The following is a 14,700-nucleotide window of genomic DNA, read 5'->3' as shown; positions in this document are numbered from 1 at the left end:
GCGAGGCCTTCTGGAATTGTAGCGTCGCGGCTAATCTCGTTAGGCCACAGCCTGCCCGGAGCTTCCCAGCATTCAGAGCGCCTTCTAGCCACAATCTAATTGCGTGCGTTAATGCTGGGAACCATTAACGAGGCCTGTATGGGTTGCTTGTGCCCCATGTGTTAACTTCGAAGAGAGCTACAGGAAAACTCTACCACCACTGCATTGGAATAACCCACTGTGAGAGTATGCTCTTGACCACCTGCCCCCGCTCCGCTGTGCAAACGTCTCCTCTCCTCCCTCACCAGATGCTGTCTTTGTCCGCCACGGCGATGCAGGGGTTGAAGGGGTGGAACTTCACCACAGAGGGCACCCCCGGGTTCCGGTTGATGAAGATCTGGTCATCCAGCCGGGTCACACCTACGAGGCGGTGGGGGGGGGGGAGAGAGAGAGAGAGAGAGAGAGAGAGAGAGAGAGAGAGAGAGAGAGAGAGAGAGAGATGCATGCAGTGTGAGGAACCCAGTCTGACAGAACCCAATTCCCGGCACCAGCGCCGACCCATAACCACGAGCCCGGCAGCATCCCCCTCCTCGGGAATCACCTGCTCCAGCTACAGCCCCTACCACCTGACTGCTGTTATTTTACTACTGCAGCTGGACACCAGCACGGCTGTCTGCGCGCCTCAGCAGCTGACCTAATTCTGTGCTGCCTAGCCCCATGTCCTTCAGTTACTCACTGCACTCCTGCTTTAACTGTATCTGTAAGTGCAACACAAGGTGTCGGGGGAACTGTAATGTGGACAAATCAGTCACTCATTTCTGGTACCTTACCCCCGGCCCTCCAGTAGCACCAAAAGTGTCAGAAAGTGTCATTTTGAGGGAGAGCTAAGAGTATTAATAATTGTTGGACATATTTAAATTCAGTTTTTTCTGCAGTTCATTTAGCGCTGTACTGACAGCACATACACAAAAGGCAAATGGGCAGTTTCAGGACTTCACTTAATTTAAAGATGATTAATATCCAAAAATAAAGCAGGGTTCCTTAAATGTAAACTGTATGGAGCACTGAAGTCACAAGTAACAGGTGATATTCAAAATGTAATGTCATCCTCTCCATGCGGGTTGAACGATCCTCAGATCATCAAAACGTTTTACTGGCCATAATGAAATGCAGTAACCAGGGTAATAACGTCAATACGTCACACTTCAGTGGTCATTCAGTTGCCAGAATCTGACTCACTGCTTTCTCAGGCATCGTGCAAGATCTGCTCTTTTTTTTTCCTGTGATACAGTTAAAAAAAGGATTAGCAATATCAGATGGACTGTTTCTTTGTTGTCGTGGGTATTGTTTAGTAATCAGAAGCAGATGTGTGGACTAATGCAGCCCACACACTGAATAAATATTAACAGAAGTCTCACAGCAGCGGTTTAGACTGAGCAAGTCTGAGGCCAGATAGTCAGTTCTCAAACGTGATAATGCTCTCAGAAAGTGCGCTTTTGCACAACGATATGCAAACAATTACTCTTCCTCCTAAAGATACAGTACAGACAGAACAATAGCAAAAGCTGATGTCATTTAGAAACCAGAAGTGTAACTGGAGAAAGAATTGAATTTCTTTGCTGAAGTATTTGAGATTGTAAGTTATTATTCTCCAAAGATACTTGGTTTGGTCAGGTGGGTGTTTTCTGCTTACTCTGATATTTATCATCAGTTAACGTTCCGCATCGTTGAGTTTATTGTTAGTCCCTATCTCAACAGTAGTTTTGAAGCAAAAAACCTGGTTCGAATTCTAATAAAATATTGCCTATCCACTCCCAGGTTAAAGAAAAAAATAATTTCATTTTTGAGAGAGGGTCCCAATGACATTCGGAAAATGAACCGAGTTGAAAAGAAATGTTTCTGAAGGGGGCTAATTTTCCTCAGGTAGTATGTTTTGAAAATGCCCATTGGAGATCATCCGTCTTGCACGAAACGGACTTCAACACACACTTCACCAACAGCAAGCAGACTTGAAAATAATCTTTCAAAAGCACAGCACCATCTAGGGACTGCAATCTCTACAGTAAACTCAAACACGCCAAGAGCCACTTCCAGGAAGTACACTGCTGGAATAACCAGCGCTGTGAAAAACAGAATATTATTTTCCTTACGTTTTTCGTGCTCCCTAGTTTGAAAGCCTCTTTCTTTAGAGGATTTTTCTAATCCTTGTTACCTGGGTGGGAGGAGAAGGTACATTTCCTTCACATTCATTAGTGGTTTCTCAGTTTGCCTTTCATGAGCCTTTCCTTCATGAAGCCCTGGCTGAGCAGAACGACTCTCCTCATATGAATCCCTGTTTCCCCAGAACCCCTCTTTTAGACTGTGTGAGAGACCGGAGCAGAGCCATTCTGTCTGTGCTGGCCGCTGGCTTCACAAAGACTGCTGGGAGGAAATCAGCCTGAGCCTTTTGAATGCAGATGGAGAGCAATGATTCAGGGAGAGCTCACGCTGGGCTCCCAGCACGGTGCCCAGTCAGAGGAGCTTGGGCTTAGTGGGAGGATGCGAGGTTTGGGGTGGGGGGTGGTGGTGGTGCTCTGCATGATCATCAGCACCCTGAGTTCAGAGACAGCAGCCGTCAAAAAGCAGCCTGTAGCATCTCTTCAGCTGCATCTCAAGAGGCCCAGGAGAAAGTTCAGAGCCCAACTCCTCAATCCTGTGCCTCGCCTCTCTCTTCTCCATCCCGCCATCTCTCCCTCTCGCCACCTTATCTTTCTCTCCAATATAGCCTCATCATCTACGATCTGTTAAGGCAGTTTCCTGGAAACGTGAGCGTAGGTGGCGTCTTTCTGGCCTAATTGTAAATCATCAGGCTTGGAAAGATTACTTGTCTGAATCTAAGGATATGATAGAATCTGCTAGATCCTATCTGCTAGATCCAAAATTCAGCAGCCAGAATCCTGACCAGGTCTAGTGCAAGTGATCACATAACTCCTATCCTGGAGTCCTTGCACTGGCTTCCTGTCACGTTTCGTGTTGGCTTGGCACCTTAGTACCTGTCTGAGCTATTATCGCCCTACTCCCCACCTCGCAACCTTCGCGCTTCTACTTCTGGTCTCCTAAATGTCCCCCAAGCCCGTCTACACTCTAGGGGTGGCAGGGCCTTCCCCTCTTATGCCCCCCCAAGCTCTGGAAGTCTCTCCCCAAGGATATCCGAGAGTCACCTTCTCTAAACTCCTTCAAATCCACACTCAAAACCTTCTTCTTTAGAAAAGCCTTTACTTAACTGGTTCCGTTCTTTACCCCCAGCTACTCCTACCGTATTTAGTACCACTATCTACAAATTCTCAGCATGTTTATCTTGTGTATTATTTTTTATTGTTGATGTTGCTGTTGTCTTTCTGTAAAGCGCTTTGATAAGCCACCTTTAAAGGCGCTATATAAAATAAAGTTTATTATTATTATCACCCCCCCCCCCCCCACACACACACACACACACACACACAAACACACAGCTGCCCTGCCCCCTTTCAGACACCCCTGGCATTCATACCCTTTCCCCCCTCTCCTGCCTCACCCTTCTGAATGATGCGCTGGCTCTGTCTCCTCACGCGGGCGTTCCTCAGAAACCTCCACTCCCTCTCCTTCCGGACCTGACTCTCCACGTCGTGCTCCTCTGGGATCTGCGGGGGGGGGGGGGGGGGGGGGGGGGAGGAGTCAGAGAGGCCGTGAGCATCGACCTTGACACACACAATCCGCCCAAAGCCACCTTCCGGGGGGGGGGCGCTGCTTGACACAAAGAGCGGAGGGAACCCGGGACAAGAGACCGACAAGCCATGTGACCAGGCATATTTCAACACATGGCGGAACCAGGACGTGCCGTCTCTTGGATCAGACCGAGGCTAGTGACAAAACGAGCCCTCGCTCGTGCAAGGACACAGAAGTGACTTTACTGCACAGTGGGTGGAGTTCGGTAGATGACATCACTGCTCTGGATGACACTACACCACTCCGCCCACCACCGACTCTTGCGAGTCCTGCAGGTGATGAATAAATTAGCCAAGAACGCCCCCCACCAGCTTCCTTTTCCTCCAGAAGCCCGCGGGACTCAAGAGGGCTGGAGACTGGCGGCAGAGATTCAGTGAACTGTCTCCCATCAGTGTCACACGGCCAGGTTCAGTTTCCTTCCGTTTTATTTCTCTTTCATTACCAGGCTTTGGAATCTTTAAAAAGGACCCACAATCACACCGGATCTTAAAATAACCTGTAGCAGCTGACATGCTGTGAGAAAAAGATACTGCAAGATTTCCCTGAAAATCCACTTAAAAGACCTTCGAGGCCCCTGTGAGATCTACAACGCAAAAAGGCTCATGCACGCTCCCTGCGAGAGAGGGGTAAGGATGTGTTGCCCACACAGGTGGGCCAGGTCACACACATCATGACCGAGATGAGCGCACACAAAATCACAGCGCAGCTCTCTTTCTAGTTTTGCCCGACATCCCTGGATGATGAATTAATTTCATTTACAGCTGGTATGATGATGCATGTTCCAGCGCCTCTCATTAAACACACTCCATGTAACACAATAGATATTAATGATCTGCTCACGTTATCCACCACATTCTCGTTAGAGTTCTGCTTAATTAAAGAACTAAGCCTTGTTCAAGTTTTATCTTTCGGAATACTTCATGACACCATACGCAGTCAGTGGGTCAGACTTAGCTGCTCCTTATGAGGATGCTGGTCCAGAGCAAACAGCCCAATTTGCAAGCTCAGCTCTTCCGTATTTTTCAAGAAAAGTAACTCTTCTGTTAGAAGCTACTGCCTCATCTAAAGAGAAACAAACCAGTCTGCTTCTTGAGGAGAAAAAAACACTCCTCTGAACGTGTTCCCTGGCGAGTAGTAATCAATAGACGTTCTCACGGACTCTTCTGAATGTTGTGAAACAGCCATAAAAATCACAGCTTAACTGTAATGAGGATCAAGGCGCAGGGAGTCTGGAAAACGTGCCTGGTATTATGCAGGCAAGAGCTGGCTAGTCGCTGGGTCCTTATGATGAGGGGAGAGATGGTGTAAGAAGGTATATTTGCACATCCTTCCCAAATTACTATCTGCACCACCAAAATATTGTGGGGTGGGACTGGCCTGGTGTCCCCCCCACCCTGCCAAAAAATCTACCCTGTGTCCATGGCACAAAAACCTGCCTCCTGCATGATAATCTGCTAATGAACAGCCCTGAAGCACAAAGGCCGATCCTGCCAGATTCTGAGCTGTTTGTGTGTGCTCTTTTTGGTGCTTGGAGCTGTGCTGTATCATTTTCACACAGCAGAGCTCTGGATACCCTCATGAAGTTTTCCTGTAGGTTCTTTGCAAGGTGAAGGTACAGCAAAGCGAGGCAAAACAAGGTTCAAATGACAAGAGATCACACATGCAGTTTAAAGGGGAACTGCAGTCACAATTTCTCAGACCGGTTATTAAATCTTGGCAACAAAACAAAATAACTGAAGTTACAGAAAATATTTTCAAATGTCGGATTAAGCCCAAAATGATGAGCTTTGTGAAAGTACTGTAAGCCACTATGTTGTCGTAAACGGCAGGACTTGCCACGGGTCAGAGGGAGAGCTTGCGAGAAATGTGACGTGACGTGGCCCTTCCTGCTCACTAGTCACTGTGAAGTACTGCACTAATGTACACAGACTAACGTACTGTGATGTACGAGATAAGATAAGATAAGTACGGGACAGCAGCTGATATTTCACTGCAGAAATGTTCCAACGTGACCTGCATGCAGAGTTAACAAGAAAGTTCCATTTACTGGCAAAACTGTCTCAAAGGCGAGAGAAATACTTCTACTGGATTAACAGAGACGTATTCACAAGTCAGCCTGTTTACAATGTCACAGGGCTGCTTCACCTCACCAGTTTCGTTGCCCCGTTATGAAGCGCAGAAGATGGCGCCACGCATACCTGGAAGTTTTGTAAATTGGAGGTTTTACAATTTACTGTCTACATTCTACTTTTATTCTGATCTGAAATGCACTCTTCCACGCCGATTGATTCTTTCTAACCCCTGAAATGTAAACATAGCGCTCCAGTTCCCCTTTAAGATCCTGAAGAGCTTTCTCACAGCAACCTAAGTGTGCACAGTGCACCACAGCCTCGGGCTCAGGCTGGCCTTCTGCAGCCGCCACGCCACGCCACGCCACGACCGCAACAAGGCAGCAGCACGACAGGGCAGCGGGTCAGGGCTTCTCATTCATTTCTAGCTTTTATCCACAAATGGGTGGACGTCCGAAAGAGAACTTCAGACACTTCAGCCCGAGACCGAGGGCACAGAGACCGACAGCAGGGAGCGGACGCCTCTCTGCCGCATAAACAAAATACACCCGTCACAGCACCAGGCACGGGACCCCGAAGTAAAGCCTCATTAAGCTCAACAACCCTTTTAAGAAGAAGTAATGCTTTTTCGAGAGGCTGTTACACTGCAGACCGAGTCCTGCAGGAGCGGGAGGCGTGATTGCTTTCTGCATTAGCGAGGAGGAAGGCGAGTGTAATAATGCTGGGATTACTGTAATGGACTCTAATGGGCCTTCTCTCGCCATCCTTCTCCTCGACTACGCTGCCTTATTAAACACATTTCCAGGCTCTGGCTGCAGCAACTGCCCCTGAATATTAAACACCGCTCTGCAGCCGCATGTTGCTACATATGATCTGTTAATCCTTGACCGTGCACAGGCCTGCCCTAGTGCCAGCACAGGACAGGACAGGGGAGGAGGGAAGGGGGGGGTAGAGAGAACAAGAGAGCACGCTATTATCGTGTGCGGCTCATGCTTAAAACAAAACAAAATGAATCGTCAAACTGGTCCCTTGACCCATAATTCAGGAACGATCTCAGCATACAGGGGTGATTGAATGACACCCGTTTCAGCCTCTGGAATGGCGCGGCCACTCTGTCATGCGGCAGAGTTAACAATGCCTCTGCCTTTATACTCTCACCGTGCTCTACAGATGAACAATAACATCTGCACACAGCTGCATGCTTTTCATGCGAAACAAGGGAAACTGCACCTCCACAATGCACATCACGGCTTTTCTTCTGCTCTCATTCATCTTTGACATTCAGGAGAGACATACAGAACGACCTACTTTATGAATTCATGATTCATAAACTGTGGAGAAAAAGGAGCATATTTGGATGGAAGCTGATTCCTTAAAGTCGCTTACTGAGAGGACACAAAATGTAGAAAACGGCTACTTATGCATGTTCTGGTTTGCTTCATATCAAGGTTTAAAGACTATTTATTTTCTGCAAGACAGACGTTTTGACTCATCTCCCTAAACCTCATAAGATGTGTGGTCATTTTATTTTATTATTTATTTTGTTTTTTTAATCATGATTAAAGCAAAAAAACCACACCTGGAGACAAGTGTTAGTGATCTAGCTGTTACTGCATCATCGCAGCAGTCAGGAAGAGACAGGAGCACCTGAACAGGGCACAGAGCTCCCAGGGCCCAGCCTCACTCAGCCAATCGCCGAGCTCGAAGGACAAGCGGCCCTCACATCAGAGCCCCATCGGCACCTGGGACAGCTCCCCACGAGGAGGGCAGTGACGTCTGTGCTCTCAGCCCGATTTCAGTACAAGGCCCCGTGATCAGATGCAACACTCCGGCGCAGGAAAGGGTGCCCAATTTCGAAATCCCCTGCATCATTTCCATTAGGTACAACTGGGACAGCTTTCCAGACTTATCCGTTTCTGGTCCAAGAGTAGGCTTCGGTGTTTCCTAACTCCAACCTACCCGCAGCTAGTTTTGCAATAATAATAATAATAATAATAATAATAATAATAATAATAATAATAATAATAATAATTGCTTACACTTATATAGCGCTTTTCTGGACACTCCACTCAAAGCACTTTACAGGTAATGGGGATCCTTCTCCACCACCACCAGTGTGCAGCCCCACCTGGATGATGCGACGGCAGCCATAGTGCACCAGTACTCTCCCCACACACCAGCTCTCAGTGGGGATGAGAGCAGAGTAATGAAGCCAGTTCAGAGATGGGGATTATTAGGAGGCCATGATTGGTAAGGCCCAAAGGGAAATTTGGCCAGGACGCTGGGGTTAAACCCCTACTCTTTTCAAGAAATGCCCTGGGATTTTTAATGACCACAGAGAGTGAGGACCTCGGTTTTATATCTCATCCAAAGGACGGCGCCTGTTTACAGTATAGTGTCCCCGTCACTATACTGGGGCATTAGGACCCACATGAACCGCAGGGTGAGCGCCCCCTACTGGCCCCACTAACACCTCTTCCAGCAGCAAGCTTAGTTTTTCCCAGGAGGTCTCCCATCCAGGTACTGACCAGGCTCACACCTGCTGAGCTTCAGTGGGCTGCCAGTGGTGAGCTGCAGAGTGATTTGGCTGCTGCAACCTCATTCAAGTATGTGTGTGTGTCTGAGGGAGCGGGGTGGGGGGTGGGGGGGGGTCGCACTTATTTGTGTGTATGGGAGTGAGAGAAACTGTTTAGAAGAGGCTGAATAATTAACGCAGGGAAAATCTGGAAAATAAATTCAGCTGGGTGTCAAGAGAGACACGAGAGCTCCAATCGCAGACAAGAGCTGCACAGAAAAAGGTCAGGTAGGTATAACTCCTGGACAAGCTGATCTCCAGCTTTGTGCGTCACCAGCCGCCCTCCGACACGTAGATGTATGTCAGCCAGGGCCTCGGAGGAAGACCTCCAGACCAGGCGCGCTCATCTGGAAGGCATCTTGAGGCGGCAAACAATGACGACCAAGAAAAGCAGAGCAGCCGGTGTCACAGCATCACACACGGACACAAGCCAACTGGCACCCCTTCAGGAAAAGAACATGGCAGGAACCCGAGGGACTCCAAAAATAAAATCTGTTCTTTTTTCCCCCCAGTGCAAGTGAGCTTTTAAAAAACAGTTCACCCATTAGGTGTATTTAACTCAAGGAGGCTATTTATCACAATCCCTGGGATTGTGCTGCTGCCCCTGAGGCTCCTCTGAGAGGTCATGTTAAGATCCAGTCGGATTTACGGGAAAACAAGCAGGACACGGGAAGAGATCATCCCGTACTTCTCCGCTGTCGCTGCTGCACCTCACTGGCGGGACACACCCAGTCCAAGCCACAAAGAACAGCCCTTCGGGCCCAGGAAGAGCAGGAAGACGCAGCCGGCATGAATTAAAACTCATTAACAAAGCGATAACACTCTTAACATTTCACTCCAACTAGGAGTGCGTCACAGCTGATAATGAAGCAGGGCCTAGCGGTAAATTATTAATGCCTCAGCCTGGTCGTCAATTACAGCGGACGTGCAGACTACAGGGAGCAATGCAAATTTCACTTTATGCCACGTTGGGGGAAAAAAAAGAATTTTAAAAGCATAGTAAAGGGGCCGTGCTTCATTTGAGAGAGTGAACAGCAGAGAATTCTGATGACTCTCCGTCAGCCTGTAAGGTTTTGACAAAGGAGCTACAGCTGGCTGGAGCCGATGAGGTTTAACCACAGCTGAAAGACAGACTTCGGCCCATTTAAGCACCCGCATAGTAGGGAAACGCGAGAAGCCATCAGGGGTTTTCGATTATTACTCCTGCCTCTCAGACACACGTGCACTTCCGCCCTGAGCGCACTGAGGCCTCTGCTGTACCTGCGAAGGAAGCTACGCCATTTAACGAGAGGACATTCCGTGTATTTCTTGTCAAAGCGCCGCAAGCATGAAAGCCCTTGTACAAGCTGAGACTGCTCACATGTGAGTACAGCGTGGTCAGTTACCCACAGTGCCCTGGCCCCTGGGGAAGACGGCTGAAGATCAGTGGCTGGGCCGACGGCAGGATGACTCTCGAGTCCCGCCTGCCCAGCACACGGGCACAGGGGCACAGGGGCCTGCGATACAGGGAAGGGCAACGGCTCTGGAGCAGCTGTGCATCGCGCCGAGGCTGCCGGGTCTGTAGCTGGAAGCTTTGGTCGGATTCCTGCTTTTCAGTTTTGTACATTTCTGACCCAGGGCAGGAAATGAGATTCCAGCGACGGTGCGTTTCAGCCGCAGGGCTCTAGTTCTGTATATACGAGCCAACGCTCCGTTCCTTCCTTGCATCATGTTTTGGAATTAATTCCAAAATACTCTGCTGTCTTGGGACCATGTCTACGTGTGGACCTGGGAACCGCAGAATCCACAGGGAAAAGCTCCTGTCAGGAGCGCCGCACGGCAGCCGCACGAGTGCACGGGAGGTGGAGGCCGGCTCTGCCTCTTCGTGCGCACAGGAGGGGAAACGTGGCGCCGACTGGGGGGGCCTGGACAGAGTCCGCTGCCTCCCTCTGTGGCCCGTGAACAGCCGGCGGCCATAGAAGGGGTAAGGACCACGCCACTCACAGGCAGGGGGAACCCCCAGACTGCAGCGCAGACAGAGCACTGATGACCCTGTGACTGGGGCCACTCACAGGCAGGGGGAACCCCCAGACTCCAGCGCAGACAGAGCACTGATGACCCTGTGACAGGGGCCACTCACAGGCAGAGGGAACCCCCAGACTCCAGCGCAGACAGAGCACTGATGACCCTGTGACTGGGGTCGCTCACAGGCAGGGGGAACCCCCAGACTGCAGCGCAGACAGAGCACTGATGACCCTGTGACTGGGGTCGCTCACAGGCAGGGGGAACCCCCAGACTGCAGCACAGACAGAGCGCTGATGACCCTGTGACTGGGGCCACTCACAGGCAGGGGGAACCCCCAGACTCCAGCGCAGACAGAGCACTGATGACCCTGTGACTGTGGTTGCTCACAGGCAGGGGGAACCCCCAGACTGCAGCGCAGACAGAGCACTGATGACCCTATGACTGGGGCCACTCACAGGCAGGAGGAACCCCCAGACTGCAGCGCAGACAGAGCGCTGATGACCCTGTGACTGGGGTCGCTCACAGGCAGGGGGAACCCCCAGACTGCAGCGCAGACAGAGCACTAATGACCCTGTGACTGGGGTCGCTCACAGGCAGGGGGAACCCCCAGACTGCAGCGCAGACAGAGCACTGATGACCCTGTGACTGGGGTCGCTCACAGGCAGGGGGAACCCCCAGACTGCAGCACAGACAGAGCACTGATGACCCTGTGACTGGGGTCGCTCACAGGCAGGGGGAACCCCCAGACTGCAGCGCAGACAGAGCACTGATGACCCTGTGACTGGGGTCGCTCACAGGCAGGGGGAACCCCCAGACTGCAGCACAGACAGAGCACTGATGACCCTGTGACTGGGGTCACTCACAGGCAGGGGGAACCCCCAGACTGCAGCGCAGACAGAGCACTGATGACCCTGTGACTGGGGCCGGAGAGACACGGGGGCAGATGGCAGGAAGGAGGACGAGACAGAGAGAAACACAGGGGACAAGTTGTAGACAGGAAGGACAGAGGCGAGAGTGTGGAAGGAAGGACAAGAGCCTCTCTGGTAAAGGAAAAAGAGGAGAGAAGAGTGAAAGGCATGAAACAGACAGGAGGGACAGAGGCATACAGAACTGAGTGAAACAAGAAAAACAGAGAAAGAGAAACTGAGACAATGTGCGAGAGAGAGGGAATCAGCTGTAGGGATGGGAAATGAAAAGAGAAGGGTGGAGAATGATCTGTGCAGTGCAGAGCCCATTTACATTCCAGCACGGAGAAAAAAACAACTATTAATGTTATGTATATGATTTATGTATTATTTTCTTTTCTCCCGCTGGCAAAACATCTGATGTAACTGAATTAATTCGTCACTGTCCTGTTAGCTGGTTTCTTTATAGGTTCTAATTACAATTCGTTATTTACCGCTGCCGCGCTCTGCGGCACCGCGGCTCATCGGTCACGCCCGCAGAGCGCGCGCCGAGCTCGACTCGGGCGGGGGCGGGGGGGGAGAGGGCTGGAGAGGGGAGCCCACCTTCATGACGGGCTGGGCGAAGTACTTGGCGCTCCAGTCGCACAGGCCGGTCTGCAGGGCGGCGCTGATGAGGTTCCGGTGGGCCCCCGGCTCGTCGGCGTCATCGGCCGTCTGCAACGCGTGCACACACACACACACACACGAACACACACAGAGCACCGGGGGTTAGTGCAGCACAGCAACGGGCCCCGGAGAGGACACAAACTCACAATCAACGCAGCTGTCGGCTGACTGCGCCTGGCCTACAGTGGGCAGACACACGCCTGGGCTATAGCATCTGACCGCTAACACGGCTTTCACACAGTGCTTCCCGGGGGAATGGAGGGGCAGCGCGCGCTCGGCGGGAGGGCGGGCGGGCGCACGGGGGCAGGGCGATACCTGGTCCGGCCCCTTGTCGAACATCTTGCGCGTGCGCGGGAACTGGTGCGAGTGCGGCGCCTGGCCGCCCAGCGTGGGGGTGTACGGCGGCCGGGCGGGTGGCAGGTCCCTGGCGGGCGGCTTGGGCACCTCGTTGGTCAGGCTGGAGCTGCTGGTGCTGGGCATGGGCGGGGAGCCACTGGGAAGAGCGAAGAGAGAAGGGGGCAAAGGGTAACAACGAGGCCTCGGGCACACAGCTCTGCATATCTCACTGGGCACGTGTGTGATGTCCCATTCAGCCACACTGTAACTCCAACCACCCCTCGCCTCCCTGCAGCAGCACTGGTGTTGGAGAGAAGGTATCGAACCCCTGCAGAGGTGGGGGGGCAGGTTGGCTTACCCGGCCTGGTGAATATGGGCACCTTTGCTGGTGGGGCTGGCGGGGGCAGACTGGGTGAGGGACCCCGAGTCCAGGATCCTCTGGGGGCGAGCGTTCACTGTGGCCTGAGGAGAACACAGACAGAGAGGGGGAGGCACGTTGAGCGGAGAGCCCGGGACAGGCAGGGAGCGGGAGAAACTCGATTCTCTGGAAGGCTGGGCCTGGTCTGGATCCACGCCAGGGCTGGCGGTCTCAACCTGCTGCACACAGCCTGACAAGACGGGCACAGACCGGGGAGGGGGGTTACGATTTTTTGCAGCATTTAAGGAACTGGACGGTAACAAAAGGGAGAGAAAACTGCAGTTCTCCCACATCAGAAAAAATATCCATATTGCCTAGAAGGAAGAGCGGGGGACAGTCTTTTTGTGATGGTGATATTCTGGAGAGACGCACGTTTGACTTTTAAGTTCCCTGCTGAGATGTGACCATGATTCCTGTGTTCCAGCACAGAGCCGTGATAATCTCACAATTATTTGCACTCATCTCATCTGCACTACTACTAGCACTGGAAAGATTTTCTTATTCGGGTGTTTCATGTTGAGTCAGAATATCTGACTACAGATGGTCTGACTGTGATTTTGGTCCCCTGGACATTGGACAACATATTTTTGAATGTACATTCGGCATCCAAAAACTGCAAGATGTACCCATTTCACCACAGCTTCCAGTAACAATGGGTGGACTGTCACTGTCTCTCACTAATTTGTGGTCTAATTATTTTGCTGAGAGAGGTCAGTAGGAAGAGGATGAGGAGTAAGGAAGTTACAGGCAGCTGCACCCTCATATACTAATAAAGATGCAGTCAGGAAGTAAAACAGCTTCTAACTACCAAACAGGCAACATGGGACAAAGGCCTTCTTTGCATTTGTAATCGTTCTTGTGTTCGTATGACAGAAAAAAAACCCAGCACATCTGCAGGGGTTTGAGAAAATAAACAAGTGGAGGAATGAAGCAGTGTGGTTTGCTCCGTCCCACGAAGCCGAGGACTCGGCGCCCGTAGGCGGGTGGGGGCGGGTGCTGCTCTTGCTGTAGGTGTCACCTCTGCAGCTCCGGCACCAACAGCCTGTTTTCAGATTCACGACAGCCCGAGGGCTCTGCACCTCGCCGAGCACCCAGAACCACAGGAAAGTCAGGGGGGTGTCACATATCGTGCAAATGCTGAGCAGTGCTCGTCCCACAACTTTCCACACTTTGGAACAGAGCAGATGGGCACAAAAACCGAGAACAACTCTCTTTTTAAACAACTCATGCAAACTTGTTGACTCTGTTGAAGAAAAAACATAATATCACCTGCCCTGCAGGAAAAACAAATCATTTTTCAATAAGACAACAGTACATTACAAATATTTGACTAAAAATTGTTCTTTTTGCGGAGGTGAGCTTGAAAGTCTTTTGTTTGCATCCCTCGAACTGCGGGTTTCTACTCCTGACAGCATCCAAAACATTAAGAGCTCATGCTGCATTGCATCTGATTCGTTTTGTGATTCACCGAAGGGATCGATCACGCTGAATCACGGCAGCGCTAATGGACAGAGGGGCGCTAGGAGCTGAACCCCAACAGCGTCTCCAGTACCCCTAAGTCGAATGGATGCTGTCTCTTCAGGGGGCTGGGAAAGCAGAGAAAAGAAGTTAATAAAGAGGTAAATGCAATCCGATATCATGCAAACAGCCATTAAAACATAAATGCATGCCAATACTAAAAGACAGACCCCCCCCCAGAAAAAAAAAGTCTTTCATCTATTTCTGAAACCTGCCTGTCACTGAATCTTTTTTCCTCCACCCTCGTTCTCGCCCCTTAGTAACGAATTCCTCCGCGCAAACGAAAAACTTCTTTCCTTTCAAGAAAACAGACATAGGCATGAAAATAAAAGTTATCTTCTTTTTTAGAAACCAGCCCAACGCTCCATCACTTGTGGAAGGGTGCTCATTTATTTGCGCCACGTGGGCTCGCCAGCCAGCGCCCCTTCGCAGAGGAGCGCCGCCGCCTCGCCTCCGCGCTCACCTTGGACGCCACCGACGTCCCGA

General features: G+C 51.0%; 1 protein-coding gene across 4 annotated transcripts in view; it reads right to left on the bottom strand.

The window, feature by feature from the left end:
• rptor (regulatory associated protein of MTOR, complex 1) overlaps positions 1–14,700 on the bottom strand; it is a 145,388-nt gene that overhangs the window by 19,217 nt on the left and 111,471 nt on the right. For 3 of the 4 annotated variants that reach the window (XM_088600061.1, XM_088600063.1, XM_088600062.1), the window contains exons 23-27: positions 12,637–12,740; positions 12,258–12,435; positions 11,880–11,990; positions 3,533–3,638; positions 285–399 (exon numbers count right to left, since the gene is read on the bottom strand). In XM_088600061.1, the coding sequence (XP_088456187.1) occupies positions 285–399; positions 3,533–3,638; positions 11,880–11,990; positions 12,258–12,435; positions 12,637–12,740 (614 nt within the window). The remainder of the gene's footprint in view (positions 1–284; positions 400–3,532; positions 3,639–11,879; positions 11,991–12,257; positions 12,436–12,636; positions 12,741–14,700) is intronic. The other variant, XM_088600064.1, reaches the window with a different exon arrangement.

The sequence above is a fragment of the Lepisosteus platostomus genome, chromosome 11 (assembly GCF_059453375.1).
Source record: "Lepisosteus platostomus isolate fLepPlt1 chromosome 11, fLepPlt1.hap1, whole genome shotgun sequence".
Taxonomy (NCBI): domain Eukaryota; kingdom Metazoa; phylum Chordata; class Actinopteri; order Semionotiformes; family Lepisosteidae; genus Lepisosteus; species Lepisosteus platostomus.
Note: the sequence above shows the minus strand (reverse complement) of the source record. Positions and strands in the feature narration are given on the sequence as shown.